We start from the raw sequence: 24174 nt of genomic DNA on the forward strand, positions 1-24174 counted from the left end.
AGCCAAAGTGGGAGAGCGTGGAAGAGCAGCAGCCATGCTCATGGCTGAAAAGGAGAAAAGACAGAAAGCAGCAGATTCTGCTGAAAGCCTGGCAGGGTAGGTTAGGAAGGTGGGTGGTGGTCTGTATGCAGTAGCCATGGCCAAGGGCTTCCCAGTGCTCTGGGTTCACACCAGGGGTCTTGCAGATGTGCCTATACAATCAACCCGGAGCTCGTGTGAAGGAGACGCTCATCCTGGCAAGGGCATGAGATTTGCTGCAGGCTGACACTCTCCTGGCTGTAGCTGGGAACCCCTGTGCCAGGGCTTCAGAACTCTATACCCTGGAGCAGCCTCCACCCCTGAGCCACGCGAGCCAGAGTGAGCTTTTCTAAGACACACACGTGACCTTGGCTTGACCATCACATCAGAAGTGCCTGAGTCCTGCAAGGAGGGACCTGCTCATAAGCACATGTGTCTCTAGGACTGAACAAGTATTTGTAGCCTTTACATGAGACTAGGCTGTACTTGTGGGTTTTCTCTGCGAGGAGAACTTTTCTGTCCACGTTTCTTATCATCAGTCAGTATTCCGGTAGGTAGCTAAACTTAGACTAGCAGAAAAAGACTTCTTCCCCAAGTGTTACGATAAAGCCAAACTCCTCAGAAACACCTACCGTCCGCCAGGAAACAAGCAGAGTCCCAGAGGTAGAAGTCATAGTGACACCCTGGGTCGTTTAGACAGAAGAGCATTACCCTCTGTTGGCCTTTCTCTCACTTGCAGGGTCTGACTTGGTCCTCTTGATTGATGGCCCTGGGAGGTGGGCTTGGTGGGGACTGCATTCTCACTTGAAGAGGAGGAACTGGGAGCTCAGGGTCATGCTTGCCCAGTATTGTAACTAATAATCAAAGAAGCAGGGCTTATATTCAGGCCTCCACCCTTAGTCCAGATGCTCCCTAGCTTTACCCCCATGGTACTCAGTCCATTTCCAAAGGGCAAAAACCTCCAAACATGAAGCAGCCTAAACATGGTATAAATTTAAGCAAAGATTTAAAAAGACTCCATTTAACCTTGATGTTGGAAACATGTTTCTTCGCATGGCCCAGCAATCATGATTTTGAATCTAGAGAGGAAAATGTAAACCTAACTCAGTGTTGCCTAGGCATTAACAAGATTTTCAATAGTCATAATAATAAACTGTATGGAGCGATTTTCTATTTTTAGAATCAATCCATGGACAAAGCACAGAAAAATTGGTTATAGCTATAAGATAAGAATAAAGGAATATAAATATTAATAGCTATGACAAAGTGGGAAGACAAGGACAAAGATTAAATAATGTGGGAAATTAAAGATATATGGTATATGGTTGATGGAATAGAAAAGGTTATTAAGTATATGATTTACAGTTACACAATAAATAAATAGCAAATGTTGGGAGGAAGTGCAAAGTAGGAGGAGGCAAACATCCTTTGTATTGAATCAATAGATGCTGCCTTGAGTTGATAATATATTTTATTCCCTGATTCATCAAAAGATATGAAGGAAACCACCAGAAGGGCTAAAAAGAGAAATGGTGAAAGGCACTGCCCTTGGGGAGATGACTGGGGTACAGGCAGGAGCAGGAGGTTGTTTATTTTATCATTAGTCATCTCTATCATATGATATATTATGTTATTACTTTGACAAAAAAGGCAGTGAGGGGATAACTTTTGAAAGACAAAAACTGTGCTTTGTACCATATGTTCTCTGAGCAAGTGCCCCCATGAGAATCAGCTATAAAACACTCATTAGGTCTGCAAACAGAAATCAGAGTGTTCCAGGCTATAAAATTACCTATTCCTGTTTTCAGCAGTCCAGCCAGGCTAATGTTCTCCAGTGAAGCCAAACTAATGTTGCTGGTAAAAGAAAGGAACATTTTTGTAAATGACAGAGAGGCCTGAGCGGCATCAGAGAGCCACTAACGTCAGCTCCCAGAGGGAGCTAGGAGGACATAAAATTCCCCCTCCTTATCCTGCTTAACCTGTGACAAGTTTGTGACGTGTGCAGAGACCAGAGCAGCCGAAGAATGTTGGCAGCGCCTCTGCTTTTACGAGGGAGGAAGAAAACTAGATAGATTAACAGTTTCCTGAGTACCTTGCTGCAAATTAGGTGCAATTAGCCCTCAGACCATCTAAATTGAGGGAACTGTGGCAAAACTTGATGGTGCAGAACCCAGGCAGCCAGCCAGACTCAAACCTGTTCACATAAAATTGCTTCTAGAAAATGGATCTTCCCAAGCTGCGAGGCTGAAAAATGGCAGGCCTTCTGAGTAGATTGTTCAGTTTTGAAGGCACTCCTCCCAAGAGAAAGTGACCCCTGAAATGGAATCTGGAAAACTCAGCCTGGGACATTAGAAACCAATTCCAAACAGGCTTGTGCCCAAGAAGTCAACAGTAAAGTAAGGAAACTGAGCAATAGCAAGACTATTACCAGTGTCAGAACTGGAGAGAAACAAACATGAAATCGATCAGTGACATAAACATTTAAGTGAAAATCCCTTTTAGAACATATTTTACCTTTCTACTTGGGGCATCTTCAAGGGAAGAGGAATTTGCTGTAGGCTGCGGATGCGTTTATTTACATTGGATGGTTTATTCTTGCATTATCTCCCTACTCTTTTATGGATTGTACTTCATTAATTTTTTAAGTAGCAATGGACAAACACATCCACATTCGAGTATAAAGATTCTTAAAGCCCAGATAATACTTTATGTCCTTGTGTGAAGCATTTTCATGTATAACCTTTACTAACCTCTTTGCTAAAAACAGCAGCAGAATGTTAAAATGAAGTATTTTGATTATCAGTTTCAGCAGAAACCCAAAACAAAAGCAAGGTGTGAGACTGCAGGACATGCAAAGGAAGTGGTCAGAAACCATTTAGCTGACTACCTACAGTCTTTGAGCAAAGTTAGAGAAGCCAGGAAGAGTTGGCAGTTTGAATGTGATCTTTAGAGAGAGCTCTAAGGGAGTCGGGGTGCCTGTGCCTGTCCCTACCCAGGGAAAGGGGCTTCAGTGAGGCTTCAGAGACCTTGATAGTGCCTCATGGGACATAGGGGACCTGGATGTGTCCCCTGGTTTCTGACTCATGCCTAAGGCCCTGAAAACTCCAGTGGCAGAGCAGGGAAACTGTGCTGCTTGGGAATGGTCTGTGCTGCTCACTCACCTCTCTCTCCCCTTATTTTTCTCCTTAGTGCTTTTGACCAACATACTATATATTTTAAGTATTTTCCTCTCATTACCTGTTTTCCTCAATGCTGTGTAAGTTCCATGAGTCAGAGATCTCTGTTTAATCTCTACTGCATCCTGGCGCCTAGAATACAATGTGCAAAAATGGGTATTTGTGTTGGGCGTTTGCTGTTACTCCAGTAATCCTGCATGTTCAGTGTTGTTGTTCTCATTTTACATATAGGAACCTGGAGTTTCCAGTAACTGGAGGGGTTAAGAAACGCATCCAGTATTGCATATACAGCTAAGAGGAAAAGCCAGAATTCAAAGCAAAGATGGTGAAAGTGAAAGTCGCTCAGTCGTGTCTGACTCTGCGACGCAGAATTCTCCAGGCCAGAATACTGGAGTGGGTAGCCTTTCCCTTCTCCAGGGGATCTCCCCAACCCAGGGATCGAACCCAGGTCTCCTGCATTGCAGGCAGATATTTTCCCAGCTGAGCCATGCCTGTAATGCCTTATCAGCTGAGGTATCTGTTTCCCTGAAGTGTATTCTCATCCTTTCTTGGGCAGCAGATAAGACCTAATCTAAGATTTTTAGGGAAGCAAAATGCCAGTTCTATACTTGGATATCACTCAGTACATACTGAATAATGAAGATAACAAATATTTTTTAAAAGATTAATTGGTTACATAGCTTTTGCTATTTAATGTCAGATTATTCCAAGAGCATTTAATGCGACTTTATAAATGCCCAATTGTTTACACAGGGCTAAATGTTTACATGTCTTTTTTAAGTGTTAAAACATTAGAAGCTTATATACCTCTATTCTTGTTAACTATCAGATATTCATTTTTAATATGTTACTTTTTAAAAATTGTGGTAACATACCCATAACACAAAACTTACCATCTTAACCATTTTTAAGTGAACAGTTCAACATTCAAAGTACATTCACATTGTTGTGCAACCAGTCTCCAGAACTTTTTCATCTTGAAAACATGAAACTCTTTGCCCACTAAACAACTCCCCATTTCCCCCTCCCTTCAGCCCCTGGCAACCTCCCTTCTACGTTCTTCTTTGAATTTGACTACTTACATGAGGAAATCGGTGAAATTATACCATCTGTTGGCTACTGTGAATAAGGCTGCTGTGAAATTGATGTATTAATTTTAGGGCTGCCATAACAAAGTACCACAGACTTAAGTGGCTTAAACAACAGAAATTTATTTTCTCACAGTTCTAGAGGCTAGAGGTCCAAGATCAAGGTGTTACCAAGGTTGGTTTTCTCTGAGGCGGCTCTCCTTGGCTTGTAGATGGCCATCTTCTTCCTCTTCACATGGTCTTTCCTCTGTGTATCCAAGTCCTAATCTCCTCCCCCTCTTCTCATAAGGACACAAATCATATTGAATTAGAGCCATCCCAATTATGTCACTTAACCTTAATTATACCTCTTTAAGGAGCCTATCTCCAAATACCAACACATACTAAAGTACTGGGGTTAGGACTTAAAGATATAAATGGAGGCTGGAGGGAAGCCCACAGTTCAGCCCATAACACTGAGGGAACAAATATCTGAGACCCTGTTTTCCATTCTTTGGGATATATATGAGATAGCTGGCTTGAGTGGTAATTCTATTTTAACTTTTTTGAGAAAGATAAATATGTTGCTTTGTACAGCATATTTTGCCTACTTACTTTTCCTCAAACCTCTCTGGCCTAACTCTTCTCAAACAAAAGATCTCCACAGCTCACATCAAGCATCAAATCTCCATTTGTTTTTGCTGGCTTATGGGATGATCCTCAAGCTTCTAGGCACATTGGTCTCAGCTCCCTCAATTTCTGCAGTAACAAATTTATAAAATTTCATCAGGGGTGACCATAGAAAAGGTGTTTAATTGGAAAACAAAGTTCATATTCTAGCTCTATTCAACTCTAGTGTGACCTTGAGCAAGTTACTATGCCTCTCAAGCCTCAGCTTCTTCATACAGTGCAGTGAGGATGTTGGGCTGACATGCACACAGAGGGACCAGGCAGAGATGATGCCAATGGCGAGAACAGGCCCGGTGTGTGACGCAGAAGCAGCAGTAGGGACCCTGGAACAATGGAGAGGACGTGCCTCAGCCTCATCGCTACTCACAAATGTGGGCTTGGAGTTGCCTGCCCATCTCATTTCTCATTAGAATCTGTGGACGACTGGATTTTATAGGAATTTCCTGTTACTTAATTTAGCAATCATTCAAATTTTTAAAAAAATCTCTTTGGGCCCAAAACATACTTCTCGCAGCCGGCCTGGGTCCGTGGGCCAGCAGTCTGCATTTTCTAGGCAGACCATCCTCCAGGATAGAGGCCCCCTTAGCTCTGCTCCTGCACCAGCAGCGCTGGCCCTGGGACTCTGCAGATGGTCCCCAGCTTCCCCAGCCTGCCGCATAGCATCTCTCCACCATTCTGTATGAGTTCCTTTATGACCAGCTTTTTTTCACTTACCAGGATCCACCTGTATTGCTGCATAGATAATACTTTACTATATTTATTGCCAAATAATATTGCATTGTATGAACTACTTATCCATGCATCAACTGGTGGCCTTCTGGGTTATTTCCACTTGTTGGCTGTTATGAGTAATGCTGCTGTGTCCGTTCACGGGCAGTTCTTTGTGTGGGCATATATTTTTCCATTTTCCTTACATATATATCAAGGAGTGGAATTGCTGAGCTGTATGGTTTTGAAGATTCACCAAAATGTTTTCCAAACTAGCTTCATCATTTTACATGCCTATCAGCAAAGTAGGAGGGCTCCAGTTTTTCCATATCATCTCTCTCTTTTATTATAGCCATCCTAGTAGCTGTGAAGTGGTGGTATCTCATTGTGCTTTTGATTTGCATTTTCCTAATGACTAATTATGTTGAGCATCTTGACATGCATTTATTGGCCACTTGTGTATCTTCTTTGGAGAAATGTCTATTCATATCCTATGACCATTTTTGACTGCGTTGTCTTTTTACTGTTGTACTACAAGAGTTTTTTATATACTCTGGATATCTCACTTTTGTCCCCCAAATTTAAGGATGCTCAGAATATTCTTCTTACTAAGATAGGATATTATTCTAACATGTGCAAAACAGGGTAAATTAACAGAAGGTCTTTTCTTTTAATATGCTTGAAGGATGTTATTAAATTTGACCATATGGTATTAAGGAAATATAGTACTTTCTCTGTAATCTATTATATTTTAGCTAAAATAGCTGCAGAAGGAAATGGCAACCCATCCAGTATTCTTGCTGGGAAAATCCCATAGACAGAGGAATCTGGTGAGCTACAGTCCATAGGGTTGCAAAGAGTTAGACACAACTGAGCAACTGACCATAAGCTGATAAATGTACCTGTTAAACCCCAAAGAAAACGAATTGTTTTTCTATTTGTATTTGGTTTTAACCATGCTAGTGACTCATTCATAGTTTCCAAAAGTAAAACAAATATTAGGTTTAAAAATACTTACAAAAAGGATTTACTCCTAGGGAGGTGAACTCTGAATCACAGAAGGACCAAAAAAAAAAAAAAAGGAGGAGGATTACTTTTTGCTATATTTTATACTACAGGTGGTATGCTATTAAAAAATTAAATTTTAAAAAGAAAAAGCACTTCTAGAATATCTAGGTTATACCCCTAATCTTAGGACGGAAATAATTTGAAATCATGACCAAAAACTCAAGCAAGATGAGAGAAGCTTAGATTTGAACCTCATCAAGTAAATTATGGTTACAAAATAACCCAGAAGCCAGTAGAGATTTCTGAATTGTATTAAATGTGAACTATACATATTTTGCAACCCCTTTGTTTCCTGCTTTGATGTTTAAGTAGATAAAGCATTCATCTTTCTCATAAGGCTTAACCAGGCAGGACTGCTCCCTACCCATGGGATTAGTGAGTGGCATCTTAGCAGTCAAAAGGCAAAAGCCAATTAAAGCCCATTACAGCATCCTTGCTCTTGATCCAGAAAATAACCTGAGCAACATTCATTATCATGCAGTGCCTCTCCAGACAGCATCCCTTGAAACCTGATGGTTTATTTAACCCAAAAATCTGTAAAGGTTTACAATATAAAGTCCACAGCTCAGTGGAGAGAAGCCACATTCACCTTGATCTTTAAAAATCAATCAAAACACACAGTTTCCCACCTCGTATAACCCATCTTGGGTTTTTGAAAAGCAAGAGGACTTTTTTTTCCCTGTGTCTAGAATTTAAAGAGAAATTATATCAAGCCAAAGTGAAGTGGCTTTCATCCCTGAGTTTCCAAATTCTCAAATATCACCAAATGGAAAACCTATGGGAGATTCCCTGCTTCCCTTTCCTCTTACTACTAGTCTGGATTCTCACAATTTTGTGTTATGTGTTCTACAAATGAACCTGATTTCATAAGATCCATATAATTCTTTTGAGAAATTTTTTTAATACTGAAGAGCTCAGAACTTCTATGTCATGTATCTTCAATTAATAGGTATGTACAGAAGTAGAATATGTGTCGTGCGCAGAAGATGGAGGACTGAGGGGTATAATGTCCTCAGTAAGTCACCTATCTATCTGGGAAGCTCAGACAAGAAGCCCAGGGGGTGACTTTAGGTGGGAGTTTTCAATGGAGCGAGCTGAGAGCTCAGCCCCCGGGGGTGATGGGTCCTGGTGATGGGGAGGTGAGTGGGGAGGCCAGACTTCTCCTCTCCTGCTCTCAGCCCTGGTGCCCAGGCAAAGCCCCAGCCAGGTCTGTCCCACGTGGCTGCCAGCCAGCCCCCTAGCCCCCCTCTTCTAACACCAACACCAGGCTCTTCCACCACTGTGTGTAGATATTTTGCTCCTGAAAACCACATGGAAAATCTCCACAGGTTACAAATATAACTAACTTTTATTTCAGTAGGGGGGAAGACTGTACATTCCTGAGCTACTAAATTCCCAATTTAAACATTGTCAATGTTAGCTGTAGGCCATGGGGTCGCAAAGAGTCAGACGCGACTGAACGACTGAACTGAACTCAATGTTAGTGTGTGTGCGCGCTTAGTCGTTTCCAACTCTTCAGGACCCCGTGGACTTAGCCCAGCAGGCTCCTCTGTTCATGGAATTCTCCAGGCGAGAATACTGGAGTGGGTTTCCATTTCCTACTCCAGGGGATCTTCCCGACCCAGCACTGGAACCGGTGTCTCTTGCATCTCCCGCGTAGGCAGGCAGGTTCTTTACACTATTGGACCATTTCCTTAACACTGGTTGTCATATCATGACCAAACAAGGTGGCTTCCCTTCCATAAAGGACTCCAGTGCTGTCTACCTGGGTTCCCTTGGCTTTTGTTGTTATCCTTGTTAGGAAGGGTCCATCTCAACTGTCCTCACAAAGCACATGATAACAGAGCTCTGTATTTATGTAATTCATTATTACTCCAAATGTCGGCCTTGAATCAGCAGCAAGAGCATCACCTGGGAGCTTGTTACCATGGGCTCCATGTCAGACCCAATCAAACTCTGGGGGTGGAGCCCAGGAGTTTGGGCTTTCACAAGCCCGCAAGGGGATTCTGCTGCACTTTTAGGTTTGAAGAAAGAAAGAAATCAATGCTAATGAGGGATCAGGTTATCATCTATAAGCTAGAAAAACATCAATACTGTTGAGAAAAGGATTTAAGCAGTGAGAGCTAACTATTCAGAGCTGGAGATGGGCCTCTAGATTGCCAGAAGTCCACCCTCACAAGGCGTGGGGCCAACAGATCACCTCTCAGAAATACAAAGTGTCTCATGCACTGAAGTTGACAGAGAAAAGGCACTGCCAATAAAGCCAGATTCTTCAGACATAAGTGCACATACCTCTAGGTGTGACCGTATCTCCTTCAAACACCCCACATTTTTCTTTCCCCCAAAGCTCACCCACCTCAGCCACCACTTGGGAGGGGTCCTTGGATTTTGTTCTGAAGGCCACATGCTCATCATTCTTCCTTATTTTTCCAGTAAAGGGTTACCTTCCAATTCCACCTTTACCTTGGAAGAGGGGACCATCTACTTGACTTCTGAGCCAGATGCTCTGGAAATGCAAGATGATGCCTCCGTGCTTGATGTCTATTTAGTAAGTAAGATCTGGTTTCTTCCCCTTCTTTTCCTCCTCGTTTACAAATGGATCCAGGCCATAGCTCATACAAGAACAAGTTCTGTAAGGTAAGGCATATCTGAGTTTTAAACAATGGCACCCCATCACTTCTACAAACAGTGTGTCTTTTCACAAATTATGTCATCCCATAGTTCTTATAGAACAGCACACAGAAGAATATCGAGGATAAAATCCTAAATCATCATATGTAATGAGAGCAAATCCCCTATTGTTGAAGCCAACTGGGGCACCTTGGCCTCATTCTTCACAAACTAACATCTATTTTGACTCAATTGTATCCACTTGTGTGGGGGACGTGTGGGTTCGTGTAGCCAAATAATGAAGCCAAAGCTGAGATCAGTGCAGTGCAAGCCTTGTTCAATGGCCGAAGAATGGAGAGGTGAGAATATATATAGTTCACAAGTCAGCTTCTCACCCATGTGGTGAGAAGGGTTTGATTTTAAAGAGTAAAGACAAAAGGAGGAGGGATGAGATGAAGCTAAGTGGAGGCATGTGCAGTAGTCTATGTGGGAAGGGACTGGGATGTTTGAGGGAGTAGGGTGCCACTCTTTTTATCCTTTTTTGGTCCTTAATTTCCAGTTGTGACCACCAGTGGGTATGTCATTTAATTCACTAATGTAGTAAAATCAGTGTTTAATGAGAATCAGGGTGTGTTTGAGGTCAGATTTATCACCATTTGGTCCCTGTTGGTTCCATCTGGGTTTTTGGGTTTTACTTCTCTCCTTATAACTTCCTTTCTTATCTCTGGATCCTGTGACTTAAAGGATTTATGTTAACTCCTACTGAAGGAAAGGGTTGGCGGGTTTTGAGTAAGGACTGGGTGTAGCTCTGGCAACTCTTTGTGTTCTTATTGACCAAAAGAGGGAATTAACACCTACCTTACAAGGCTGCTTGATAACAGCCATTCTGACAGGTGTGTGGTTTTGATTTGCATTCTCCTGACGATTAGTGATGTTGAGCCTCTTTTCATATGCCTGTTGGCCATCTATAGGTCTTTGGAAAACTGCTTATTCAGGTCCTCTGCCTATTTTTTAACCTGGTTGTATATATATATAAACAACATAATCTATATATCAGGTTTTTTATATGTATATACACGTATAACATAATATATATATAAATAAACAGGTTTCATATATATATATATATATAAATTGAGTTGTATGACTTCTTTATATATTTTGGATATTAAACCATCATCAGACATATCATTTGCAGATGCCTTCTCCCATTCAGTAGGTTTTCGTAGCAGAGTATTTTGAACAATAATTATAATGGCCAAACTGGGTATATACCATAGGCAGGCACTATACCAATGCTTTTCTTACACTAACCCTTTCATAAGGTAGGTGTTCTACTTGCCTCCATTCATGCAGACGAGGAACCTGGGGCTTAACTGATCAGTTCTCAGAGCTTTCAAGTGGCAGAGCCAAAATTCAAATCCAGCTCCTACCTAAGCCCCCATCACTGTAATATTGCCCATGAAGCCCCCATCACTGTAGTTGTTCCTGATTGATGTATCCATCTCACTGGAATCATGCTCCTAACGAAGGCAAGAAGTGGATCCAAAAAGGAAGGAGTGAGGATTTTTAGTTTTTATAAAATTCCTCTTTCATCCTTTCTATTTTTTCAAGTTTTTGTTGCCTCAGTTCTTAAACCTTTTGATCTCTGGATCCCTTCATATTCTAAAAGTTGAGGATCCCAAATAGCTTTTGTATATGTGGATTATATCTATCAACATTTTGTATTTTTAAAATTAAAATGAGAAATTTCAAAAATATTGATTTGAAACAACTATTAAAATGTTAAATATATTTTTATGAAAATTTCGATTTTTCAGAATGAAAATAAGCTTAGTGAAAAGAATGGCATTATTTTACGTTTTTGCAATCCCTCTTGTAAGAAGCTGGGTGTCTGCTTCCACATTCATCTGGCATGATCCAGCATGTGACTGTACTCCACTGTGCACCCATGAGAGGGAATGAGAAAGGCAAATACATCTTAGTATTAATAGGAAAATAGGGTGACCTCATGGATCCCCAGAACTGGTCTCCCACACCATTGTTCTAGTACTTTAACTTATTCCCTTCTACTTGTGCAGAAGCAAATGAGACAGGGACTAATTAGAAATAGGCACTGAGATTCTATGCTTGTCTCTGCCTCTGATTAATCACTGATGGTCAATTAATCACCCTTTTTGCTCCTTAGTTTTCTCATCTATGAAATGGATCATTAAATCACCTCTTAAGACCCCTTCCAGCTCTGACTGGCCATGGCCTATTCTAAACTACAAGGAGTTCCAGAAATAAGGTGTTTTTTTCCCCCTCAGAATAGCTATAAGCTGTTTTTTCATATTGCAGTTTCATCACACATTCTACCATCAACCTTCACAGTATTTCAACTTTTGTGGCAACACATTCAGAAAATTCTGCACCATTAACTTATATTTCTAGGGTGTGTTTTCACTCTGGAGATTATTTTGCATGCTCTTCCAATCTGAGAGGACGCAACTCACTGCCCTCCCTTCAATATTTTCATTTGCCTCCACACTATGAAAGAATGGATAGCAAAGAAAAGCATCAGAAAGGAAAACCAATCTTGCCAGCATCGTTGTCTCTCCTTCCTCTTGACCTGATTAGAATCCTCTTAATCATAGCCATCTTTACTGAAAGGGCAGTTGAAAGTTTCTGCGGTGATATTATACCAGGTGTTGTAACCAAACACAAATTTTTCTTATAATGTTTCTCCTCCTTTAAGAATTGTTGGTTGTGCTACCAATTGCTAGTGCTACTATTTATATACTAATGGACAATATTGTTTATATCTCTTTAAAATATACACTTGATTTATGCACACCAGACAACATAAGAAATTTCTTTTTAAAGATGCATTTATAAATATCACTCATTATTAGAGAAATGCAAATCAAAACTACAATGAGGTATCACCTGACATTGGTAAGAATGGCCATGATCAAAAAAATATACAAACAATAAATGCTAGAGAGGGTGTGGAGAAAAGGGAACCCTCTTGCACTGTTGGTGGGAATGTAAATTGATATAGCCACTATGGAGAATACTATGGCGGTTCCTTAAAAAATTAGGAATAAAACTACCATATGACCCTGCAATACCAATATTGAGCATATACCCTGAGAAAACCATAATTCAAAGACACATGTAAGCCAGTGTTCATTGCAGCACTATTTGCAATAGTTAGGACACGGAAGCAACCTAGATGTCTATCAATAAATGAATGGATAAAGAAGATGTGGTACATATACACAGTTGAATATTAATCATTAAAAGGAATGAATTTGAGTGAGTTGTGGTGAGGTAGATGAATGTAGAGCCTGTAATACAGAGTGAAGTTAAGTCAGAAAGAGAAAAATGTATACTAACACATATATACGGAATCTAGAAAAATGATAGTAATGAACCTATTTGCAGGGCAGGAAGAGACATGCAGACAGAGAGAACAGACTTGGGATGGGGGGGAAGAGGGTGGGGTGAATTGAGAGTAGCGTTGACGTTGACGTATACACCACCATGTGTAGAAAGGTAGCGGGAAGCAGCTGTATCGCACAGGGAGTTGAGATCGGTGCTCTGGGACAACCTACCCGGGTGGGATGGGGGCAGGGTTGGAGGGGGGCTCAAGAGGGAGGGGATATATGTATACTTATGGCTGATTCATGTTGTTGTACCGCAGAGCCCACCACAACACTGTAAAGCAATTATCCTCTAATTAAAAAATAAGATTCTTCCCATTATGTGCATGTAAATTAGGCTAGCTATTCTGCCTTTTCCAGTAGTTTGACATAAAATTAAAAGGATAGGTTACCTTAAATGGCTGCTAGTTGTTCCATTATCCTTATTCAAGCATTTGCTTCAGGTTCCACGTTCCTAGTTATTTCTTGGAAAAAGGCTGTTCACCCTCACGCTGTCGTTCCAGGCTATCTGATTCAGTTTCAAATACTCACATCATCGGGTTTTTTAAGATTCTGTCCAATAACCAAAGAGATGTTTTCCACTGAATATTGAGTTGATGACACAGATTGGAGTATTTAAAAGAATACAGCAGAGATGAGCAGGCTCTTGATTTTAAATGGCCAATCATGCCGTCTTCATAATAGGGCCCGATTCCGCTTTTTGAATCATCTGATATTCTAAGGCACTGATCACGGTAGCTGTCATTTGGTGTTAGTGCAAAGAGGAACAAGCAACGAAGGCAGTGCAGCTGAAAAATGTGGGTGGGAGTGTCCTTTTTTATGACTAACTGGGAATGGGTGGGCAGGTAGGAGATAATGGAACTGCTTTATTAAATAATAGAGAAGTGAAAGAGGGCTGCCACAAAATAAGTTTTCTTGCTTCTGTTATTTAGTCTTGAAGGCATGCCCTTTTTGCTTTACACTTTACGTATTAGCAGCCTCCCAATAATATATCCGATCATCCAGATGTGTGTTTCTGCACGATGGCTGAAGTGCAAAAACAGCTGTGGGCAAAGAAACAGTTAAGCCATTTTTTTTAGCCAAGCCAGTATTGGCGATTAGTGTTCTGATATGCAGCTGTCAGACAGCTTGGTTATTTAATGTGTCTTCAGGGTGGTTAATAATACTCTCTGATCATGGGATGAAGGGTGGCAGAGAAGCGAAAATGATTGAATTAACAGCTTATCATACTATTATCTATGAAAAAAAAGCTTGAGAGAAAAAGAAAGACACTTTAAATTAGGTCATGGGGGTCCTAGAAAACTCGGTGGAACTTTTTGGCAATGCATTTCTGGACTTGACTTTCCTGACATTGACATTAATGACTTGTATGTGAAGCGTTGGGTCTCTGGAATCATTCCTTGCCTGAGCCAGCACTGGCTGCAAAGGATGTTTATTTGAAACAGTGGCAATTCTGTTGCTTCTCCGCAGAGAGCTAACATCCCCACCAACCAGAGATGCTGCTCATGTTTCTGGTAGGTCTTAGTGTGATCGAAATAGGAAGAGAGAGGCAGTGGCTGCCTTTGGTTTAGAAGTTTCACCAGAATGCCAGTTTCTTCCACTGTCTGACCACATGGTTGAGAAAGGAAGAGATTTCAGAAAGGGCAAAAAATAGGGCGCTTTTCAAAGAGGGTTTGATCCTTTTAAGTCACTGACCAAATAACATTTCTGAGACAGGTGGAAAAAGCTGACAAAATGGATCTGACTGCCTGCACCCCACGGCACCTAGAAAGGATTCATCCTCAAACAAGAGTGACGCCAGCTTCAAATTAATGAGGCAATCCGTCAGTCTGGATTAGGTCTCTGTGGGATTTTTTTTTTTAACAAACAGCATTAAACTGCTGTTTAAGGATTAGCTTAGAGAATTGGAGTTATAAAGGCATACTGGCTTTTCAGTTAAATTAGGCCCACAGTTAATTGGATGACAGATTTGCAGAGCTATGGTAGTTCTTTTCTTTTTGTCCTGGCTTTATAGTGAATCGTGGCCTCACAGGCCAGCTTGATTTCCACCTTTCTCAAGGCTGGTTTTGCTCTCAAGCTCGCCTAAGATTCCTATTCATCCAGGCCCTCGTTGGGGGCCCCTGTTATTCTTTGTCTTTACCTCTCAACACCAGGCTCTCTCTCCTTCCCCACTCCCTCCAGAATCTTCTTGTCGCTTCTCTGCTTTCAATTTCCATCTTCTCCCTCATCATAGGAAACCAGTGTTTGCTAGTCTCCTAATAAGCCTTTTCAACTCTTGGGAAGAGTGTGTTTGTGGAAGAACAGATTCTAATGGTATGAACCTGGGGACTACCAGGCCCTGAGCCTTCTGGAAACAAAAAAAGCAAATTCAAAAGAATTTAGGGAAATGAAAACTTTAGGGAAAGTAAGTTTAAATCATACCTGTGGGACCTCATGAGCTGGCTGTCCCTCATACCATTCGCACTCCGGGGACCTGAGGAGGAATGGGAAAAGTGAGTAGAAGGGAGAATGCCTACGTACTGTCCACTTAGTAAAAAATAAGGCCCCTCTGACGTGACAGATGGCATGCGGATGAGACGAGCGCCCAGCTTCCCTTTTTCTCTGCCTGTGCTCCCAGGGCTGCCACGACAAAGTGCCACAGACTGGGAGGCTTAAACAACAGAAATGTGTCTCCAAGTCAAAGAAGTCCAAGGTCAAGATGTTGGCAGGGCCCTGCTACCTGTGAAGGATCTAGGAAAGGATGCTTCCTGGCTTCTTCCGGCTTCTGGTCAAGTGGTCCTGAGCATTGTTCCACTTGCAATACTCTATAATCTCTTCCCCAGTCTTCACACTGCCACCCTGGGACTCTCTGTGTGTCCTCTCTTCTTGTGATAACACCTGTCACTGGATTTAGGGCCCACCCTAATACCAGAGGAGAAGGCAATGGCAACCCACTCCAGCACTCTTGCCTGGAAAATCCCATGGATGGAGGAGCCTGGTAGGCTGCAGTCCATGAGGTCACGAAGAGTCGGACACGACTGAGAGACTTCCCTTTCATTTTTCACTTTCATGCATTGGAGAAGGAAATGACAACCCACTCCAATGTTCTTGCCTGGAGAATCCCAGGGACGGGGGAGCCTGGTGGGCTGCTGTCTATGGGGTCGAACAGAGTCGGACACAACTGAAGCGACTTAGTAGTAGCAGTAGCAGCTAATACCAGATGACCTTATCTTAACTAGGTTATATCTGCTAAGACCGTATTTCTGAATACGATCACATTTCAAGGCCCCAGGTGGATGTGAATTTTCAGGGGACACTAGTCAACCAACTACAACACCTTACTGAGGACATGTGAAAGGGCACACAGACGCTCTTTAGCGTGTGTGTGTGTGTGTGTATCAGTCGCTCATCAGAGTCGTGTCTGACTCTCCATGACCCCATGGAATGTAGCCCACCAGGCTTCTCTGTCCATGGAATTCTCCAGGCAAGAATACTAGAGTGGGTTGCCATTCCGTTGTCCAGGGGATCTTCCCAACTCAGCAATCAAACCCAGGTCTCCTGCCCTGCAGGCAGATTCTTTACCATCTGAGCCACCAGGGACATGAGGTTGGATATATGTTCCCAAATTATTGTGGTCTCCTCGCAAAAAAGTATCAGGTGAATGAATGTATTAACAGATACAGTCATATGTTGGGGACATACTGTGTGTTAGAGAGAAAATCCCTGAGGGTGGAGCAGGGCACTGGTATTTTTAAAAGCTCCCCACACATTCAAGGCTGAGACCCAGTCAGCTTGTCGACAGGGTCCTTCAGCTCTGAACACCCTATAATCCTTCTGTGCTAAACGGAAGGGAAAGCTCTCCCCTAAGAGCGCCTAAGATGGTTGGCCAGTTAGGAAAAATGCATTTGATTCTAAGGTGAACCTTACCACCTACATTTGTCAACTGGATATGGGACTGGGTTCCTACAGCAGGCACTACTGCCACCTCGTGGTAAGAAGGTGCCTCTGACCAACCTGGATAAGGATTGATTGAGGTCCTGGAATTGAAATCTAAGTGCGAGTGTGAGGCTTGGAGGACTGTCTCCACTCCATGTACTTACTTTATGGTAGCCTCTTGGTGCTGTGAACCCACGTTTGGCTGGGGTACATCCTTCAAACAGCAAAGGCAGTTCCCTCTGACAGACATCTACCACCTTTCAAGTTGGAGTGGAGGCTGCAATTACAATCAGACATAAAAATGAAGGTGCTAATTTTCCCTAGGATCCTAGCATGCCCTTCTCATCCATCAAGGCCAGATACACTTGAGCCTCTTTGTAAGCCCTATGGCAATTTGGGGGTTAAACACAGAAAAATCCTTTTTACTGCTTAGTCAGCATCTTTAATGAAGTATCAACAAACATAGGGTGAAAAAGCCTTTTTTTCATTTTCAGTCTTTGACAGCCTGTTCTTTACAGCCATTCTACCTGCAGGGGACTAAAGCTTTTGTGGTAGCTCCCAATAGAATATACGGTTAAGTATGTGTGCGTATGTGTGCGTGCTAAGTCACTTTAGTCGTGTCCGACTCTTTGCGACCTTATGGACTGTAACCCGCCAGGCTCCTCTGTCCATGGAATTCTCCAAGAATACTGGAGTGGATTGCCATTTCCTCCTCCAGGGGATCTTCCCAACCCAGGGATTGAACTCGTGTCTCTTGTGAGTCTCCTGCATTGGCAGGCAGGTTCTTTACCACTAGCACCACCATAATAAAATTCAAATATAGGTCCTTATTTAAAAAAAAAAAAAAAAAAAAACTCTGTAAACCCCAGTAATAGTACTGTATCTGTTTCCTAGGGCTGCCATAATGAAGTGCTATAAACTGGGTGGCATAAACAACAGAATTGCATGTATTGTTTCACAGTTCTGGAAGCTAGAAGTTCAAGGTCAAGGTGTTGGCAGGGTTCATCCCTTCTGAGGGCTGTAAGAGGAGGATCTCTTTCTGGCTTCCCTTCTTGGCTTGTGGATGGCCATTTTCTCCCTGTGTCTTCCTTCTGTGTGCCTATCTCTGTGTTCAAATTTCTCCTTTTTATAAGCATCTCAGTTATATCTGATCAGGGCCAGTCCTAATGACCTGACTTTAACTCCCTTACTCCCGTAGTACTGGGGGTTAAAGCTTGAACACATGAATGGGCCAAGGGGAACTGGGAGGCACAATGCAATCCATGCCGGCTACTGTGTTTTTGTGAAGAAAAAAATGGTACCAAGAAAAGTGATGGAAGGGAAAGGCCTGATAGGGGTGCAGCCTCTGGCTATGGCTAGGGGGTCTCTGGGAGCTCACCCTTTCCTTCTGCACAGGGAGAAAAACCAGTGGCCTCATCCCAAGGCAGTGCTCCCTTTTGAATGAAGCTAGGAGAAGGCAATGGCACCCCACTCCAGTACTCTTACCTGGAAAATCCCATGGATGGAGGAGCCTGGTGGGCTGCAGTCCATGGGGTCGCTAAGAGTCGAACACGACTGAGTGGCTTCACTTTCACTTTTTACTTTCATGCATTGGAGAAGGAAATGGCAACCCACTCCAGTGTTCTTGCTTGGAGAATCCCAGGGATGGGGGAGCCCTGTGGGCTGCCATCTATGGGGTCGCACAGAGTCGGACACGACTGAAGCCACTTAGCAGCAGCAGCAGCAGTACCATATTACCCTCCCCACATTGTCCAGAGTGGACTCAGTTGCAGCCCCAGGGCTATGTGATACATTAGATAATAAGGTAACCATTTCGATTTACAATTAGCAACAGTCACTGTAAAGTCCAATGTAGAACTGTCAGCCACATAAATCACTGATGCCCTCCAGCTTCTCTTAGGTCTTTGGAAAACAAATCAATCAGGCCGGGAACTGTGTTAAAATATTGCTGCTATGCTAACAGTTTTGAAATGAGAGGCCATAATCCTAAATCCATCCCTCGAGACATCCAGAATCAGTGCCAGGTTTTTCTTGGGTCTGTTCTCATCTTATCAGTAATCTATCTGCTGGTTGGTGTGGAACACTTTGATAGGGCATTGGAAGGCTGGCAGAAGGCCTGGGACTCCGTGTGCTGCCAGCATTCAGGATTCAACAAACATTCTACATGATCGGCACAATGTGCTAGTTTTCTTCCAAATTGTACGTACCCTCCAAGGTCATTCCAGGTCCACTTTTTGCCTCAAGGCTTCTCAATGAAGGCCCTTTCGTCCCTGGTTCTTGGGAAAGAATAATTTCACCCCTGAGTCTGAGTCTAAATTTTTTTTTTAAGTACTAAGGTAAGAAACTTAGCTGGGAGAAAGCTTCCTACCTATAAAAACCCCATACCAGTGTGACTGGACTCCATACATAGACTGTGTCCCGATTCCTGTAGCATTAGTGTCTGTACTTGTTCACCTCCTTAAAAAAATGCTGAGCTTTTGGACACCCACTACTGTTGTTCAAAGAGAAATCTCCTACTCCAATCTATTTCCAAGTGATCATGCCTTGTGAAGTATCCTAATACGGGGCAGATATGAATATGATAAAATGAAAACACAGAGCCTGATGTTTGAAGAAAAATTCCAGAGTACATGGTGGCTCCTCAGAAACTCAAGGGTCTTTGAGAAGGCAATCTCGTGAACCCAGAGAAGGAGGGGACACCGGGCCCCAGGGGATGATAGGGGTGAGACCCTGTGGAGCTGCTTGCGTGTTGGTGGCAATGCAGTTTGGACTAAAATGAAGGGCATGAGGCAGAATGAATTGGTAGGTGCTCTCATGGCAACAGAACATTGGCCAAGGAAACAGGGCTGGGGAAGAGGGGCTTGGAACAGGAAAAGGAAATAAGGGACTTGCCACCTATGATAGCCTGGAGAGGAATCAGTTTCTTCCTCAGGGGTATTTTGGCAAAGAATTTCAACTTAAAATCAGAATGGGGCTGCCCTTGGACCCCAGAGAGGAAAAGATCATGCTTCCGTGGGACCCTGGGGCTGAACTGTGAGGCAACTATGGTTAAAAAAGAACGTCACCCATGAAGGTCAGGAGCTCACAGAACAATGAGGCCTCAGGGACTATTTAGTGTGGTCATCTTAGCCACATCATCATGTTTCATCTTAGTCCTGAAACTCTGCTTTGTTTCAGCTCTGCCCTTAAATCCCCTCACAGCACGTTCCAGATCTTATGAAATTCTATTGGCTAAATATGCCTTTTAAACAGTAGGCTGAGGGTGTGTATGTGTTTCTTTCAGGAAAAAAGGGAGGGATGGAAATGAGCCTAGAAGTGAGGCCTCAGAAGAGGAACGTCTCACCCCTGACACCCTCGGCAAAGCACTCTAAAAAGTCACCCTCCAAAAACTTGGCCCATCATGAAGTGATCTACTTCAGGGGGACCCCTGGGGTAACCTGGCTGCCCCACAGTGGGGTCCACCCTCAGAAAGGGCTTTGATTTTAGCAAACAGACTACTTTTGTTTTGCTGTGTTCCTTTGTGTGCATTGTACAGTTTCAGTCATAGAAGTACCTGAGTTTAAGTGGAAATAAACATATGAACCTCTCACACACCCACAAACCAACATATGTGGATAAATAATGCTAAGGATTTAGGCCACAGAAATACCTAAATACTCCTTTCACACCAACCGTTGTCACACCTTTTCCTTCAGGTCTCAGAATTTAAAACATATTGCAGTTTCGCAGAGCATCACATGCTTAGGGAACCCTGGCATCTGTGTGGACAGATGATTATGTACATGTACATACAAGAGCAGTTGATGACAAGAGCTCAAATGTCATTCTGTCTGTCCATGCTTCCCTGAGATATGGCTGGGTTCTCCCACCAAAGCACCAGTTCCTGTTTCTACTTCCAAAGCCATCAGGTGAGCAGAGGGTTGAGTTTCAGTACCTCCGAAGAAGTTGCTAGTGTTTGCAGAAGTAATACCTGAAGAGCCCATCTCTGTGTTGGAGAGCTGGAGGGGGTCCTACACGTACCATATTTTGAAGAATAAACTCAAGCTATGAGTTTCTTCCCAGTGTAGATAGACAGCTGATACTTTGTCTCTTCACTGATGGTTAATAAAGGATTTGTGGATTATAACTTGGAGAAAGGAAAATTGTTGAACACTTTATACTAAATATGAGATAATCAAATCACCTTCTTCTCATTGTGGCCAAGTTTATAATCAGGGAGATACTGCTTAAGACCTAAAGACCTATAATGCATACTTTCAGGTAACCAAACATGTCATTCCAGGATTACATTAGAACATGGGTATAGAATTGGCAGTTCTCACCAACTTTGACATCCTTGTACCTGGGGGGTGAGAGTGGGTGTTTAATGAAGTTTACGGAAACTGCAACAAGACCCTCCAGTTTAAAAAAAAAATTCCAGTGGAATGATTCGAGAAGATGGCAGAGTAGAAGGACTTGCTCACCTTTGCTCATGAAAACACCAAAATCACAACTAACTGCAGGACAACCACCATTGACAAAAAAGACTTGAATCTACCAAAAAAGATACTCTACACCAAGAGATAAAGAAGAAGCCACTGTGAGATAGTAGGAGGGGCACATTAGCAACAAAATCAAATCACACACCAGTGGGTGATCCACAGCCTGGAACATCAATGTATCGTAGAGGTTCTCCCACAGGAGTGAGAGCTCTAAGCCCCACATCAGGCTCCCCTGCCTGAGGTTCTGGCAGCGGGAGGAGGCGCCCCCAGGGCATTTGTCTTTGAAGGCCGGTGGGGCTTGAGTGCGGGATCTCCAGAGGTCTGAGGGAAACAGAGACTCCGCTCTTGAAGGATGCACACAGGTTTCACATGAACTGGGACCCCGGGCAAAGCAGTGAGTCCATAAGCGCCTAGGCTGGACCTACTTGTGGGTCTTGGAGGGTCTCCTCAGGGCCTGGGGGTCAGCTGTGACTCACTTTGGGGGCAAGGACACTGGTGGAGGCCCCAGGGAATACTCATTAGTGTGAGCTCTTGGGCAGCAAAAGCAGTTCTAAGAGGAAGTTTATGGCCACACAGTCTTACCTCAGGAAACAAGGAAAAGCACCTCAAACAACCTAACCTTACATATAAAGCAACTAGAGAAAGAATAAACAAAATCCAAATTAATTAGAAGGAAAATATTATAAAGATTACAGCAGAAATAAAAGAAATAGAGACAAAATAGAAAACATCAATGAAACTAAAAGCTGGTTCTTTGGAAAGATAAATTGATAAACCTTTAGTTAGACTCATCAAAAAAAAAAAGAGCTCAAATCAATAAAATTAGAAATAAAAAAAGTTAAATCTGATACCACAAATACAGATGATCATACAAGACCACTACAAGTGACTATATGCCAATAAAATAGATAACCTAGACAAAATGGAAAAATTCTTATTAGAAAGGTACAATCTTCCAGACTGAACCGGGAAGAAATAGGAAATATGAACAGACCATTCACAAGTAAAAACTTTCAACAGACAAAAGTCCAGGACCAGATGGCTTAACAAGTGAATTCTATCAGACATTTAGAGATGATGTAACACCTATCCTTCTGAAACTATTCCAAAAAACTGAAGAGGAAGAAACACTCCCAAACTCATTCTAGGAGGTCACCATCACCCTGATACCAAAACCAGACAGAGACACCACAAAAAAGAATATTACAGACCAATATCACTGATGAATGTAGATGCAGAAATTCTCAACAAAATACTAGCAAAAAGAATACAACAATACATTAAAAGGATCATACACCATGATCAAGTGGGATTTATCCCAGGGATGCAGAGATTCTTCAATATCCACAAATCAATCAGTGTGATACACATTAACAAATTGAAGAATAAAAACCATACGATCATCTCAATAGATGAAAAAAAAGCTTTTGACAAAATTGTATGCTCATTTATGATAAAAACTCTCCAGAAAGTGGGCATAGAGGGAACCTACATCAATATAATAAAGGTCATATATGACAGAGCCACAGCTAACATCATACTCAACAGTGAAAAGCTGAAAGCAGTTTCCTCTAAGATCAGGAATAAGACAAGAACGTCCACTCTTACCTCTTTTATTAAACAGTTTTGAAAGTCCTAGCCATGGCAATCAGAGAAGAAAAAAGGAATCCAAATTGGAAAAGAAGTTAACATAAAATGATGCTATACACAGAAAATCCAAAAGATGGTACCAGATAACTATGAGAGTTCATCAGTAATTTCATAAGGCTGCAGATACAAAATTAATATACAGAAACCTGTTGCATTTTCAAATAAAAAAAATGACATATCACCTCATACCAGTGAGGTGATATAATTGTTGATAATAGCCATCATCATCAACAATAAAGGCTGGAGAGGGTGTGGAGAAAAGGGAACCCTCCTACACTGTTGATAGGAATGTCAATTGGTACTATCACTTTGGAGAACAGTATGGAGGTTCCTTAAAAAACTAAAAATAGAGCTACCATAAAACCCAGCAATCCCACTCCTGGGCACATATCCAGAGAAAACCATAATCCGAAAGGTTTATGTTCACTGTGATGTTCATTGCAGCACTATTTACAATAGCCAGGACATGGAAGCAACCTAAAAGTCCATTGACAGGAATGGATAAAAATGTGATGCATATACACAATGGAATAGTACTTACCATTAAAAAGAATGAAATACAATTACAGAGATGTGGATGGACCTGGAGCTGTCATACAGAGTAAAGGAAGTCAGAAAATGAAGCACAAATACTGTATAATATCACTTGTATGTGGAATCTAGAAAAATAGTAGAGATGAACTTATTTGCAAAGCAGAAGTAGAGTCACAGATGAAGAGAACAAACTTATGGTTACCAAGAGGGGAAGGTGGGTGGGATGAATTCAGAGATTGGAACTGACATATATACACTATGATTTATAAAATACAGAACTAATGAGACTCTACCGTATAGCACAGGGAACTCCACTCATGCTCTGTGGTGACCTATGGGAACAAAATCTAAAAAAGAGGGAGTATATGTATACATGGGATAATTCATTTTGCTGTACAGCAAGAAATTAACAAAACATCATAAAGTAATTGTGTGTTAGTCACTCAGTCATGTCCAACTCTTTGCAACCCCAAGGACTATAGCCCATCAGGCTCCTCTGTCCATGGAATTCTCCAGGCAAGAATACCGGAGTGGGTTGCTATTTCCTTCTCCAGGGGATCTTTCTGACCCAGGGGTCGAACCCGGGGTCTCCTGTATTGTAGGTAGATTCTTTACCATCTGAGCCACCAGGGAAAGCAATTATACTCCAATAAAAATTAACTTTAAATATTTGTTCCATTTCTATACACTTACAATGAAAGGTCAGAAAGAGAAATTAAAGAAATAATCCCATTTACCATAGCATCAAAAAGAAAAAAATACCTAGGAATAAACCTATCTAAGGAGGCAAAAGACTTGTTCTCTGAAAACTAAGATGCTGATGAAAGAA

The 24174-nt window shown here is 42.1% G+C and overlaps 1 protein-coding gene and 1 long non-coding RNA gene across 19 annotated transcripts in view; one reads left to right on the top strand and one right to left on the bottom strand.

Annotated features, from left to right (window-relative positions):
* The window catches only part of PIP5K1B (phosphatidylinositol-4-phosphate 5-kinase type 1 beta), a 345687-nt gene that overhangs the window by 311744 nt on the left and 9769 nt on the right, over positions 1–24174 (top strand). For 4 of the 10 annotated variants that reach the window (XM_086415454.1, XM_086415453.1, XM_086415459.1 and 1 more), the window contains one exon: positions 9161–9383. In XM_086415454.1, coding sequence (XP_086271580.1) covers positions 9161–9368 — 208 coding nt within the window. In that variant the 3' untranslated portion in view covers positions 9369–9383. Of the gene's footprint in view, positions 1–9160; positions 9384–13282; positions 13351–19963; positions 20282–24174 lie in introns of those variants that run through there. The other 6 variants (XM_086415457.1, XM_086415462.1, XM_086415461.1 and 3 more) reach the window with 3 other exon arrangements.
* Positions 4386–24174, bottom strand: part of LOC147366993 (uncharacterized) — a 93647-nt gene continuing 73858 nt past the window's right edge. For 2 of the 9 annotated variants that reach the window (XR_015169681.1, XR_015169690.1), the window contains 7 exons: positions 16845–16957; positions 15187–15238; positions 13158–13317; positions 10196–10353; positions 9191–9357; positions 6678–6707; positions 4386–4560 (listed from right to left, as the gene is read on the bottom strand). This is a non-coding gene — a long non-coding RNA (uncharacterized LOC147366993). Of the gene's footprint in view, positions 4561–4876; positions 5021–5123; positions 5275–6677; positions 6708–9190; positions 9358–10195; positions 10354–13157; positions 13809–15186; positions 15239–16844; positions 16958–18165; positions 18350–24174 lie in introns of those variants that run through there. The other 7 variants (XR_015169683.1, XR_015169687.1, XR_015169686.1 and 4 more) reach the window with 7 other exon arrangements.

Source organism: Bos grunniens, chromosome 8, assembly GCF_055505025.1.
Source record: "Bos grunniens cultivar Pamir isolate PY7600 chromosome 8, Bosgru_T2T1.0, whole genome shotgun sequence".
Classification (NCBI taxonomy): Eukaryota; Metazoa; Chordata; class Mammalia; order Artiodactyla; family Bovidae; genus Bos; species Bos grunniens.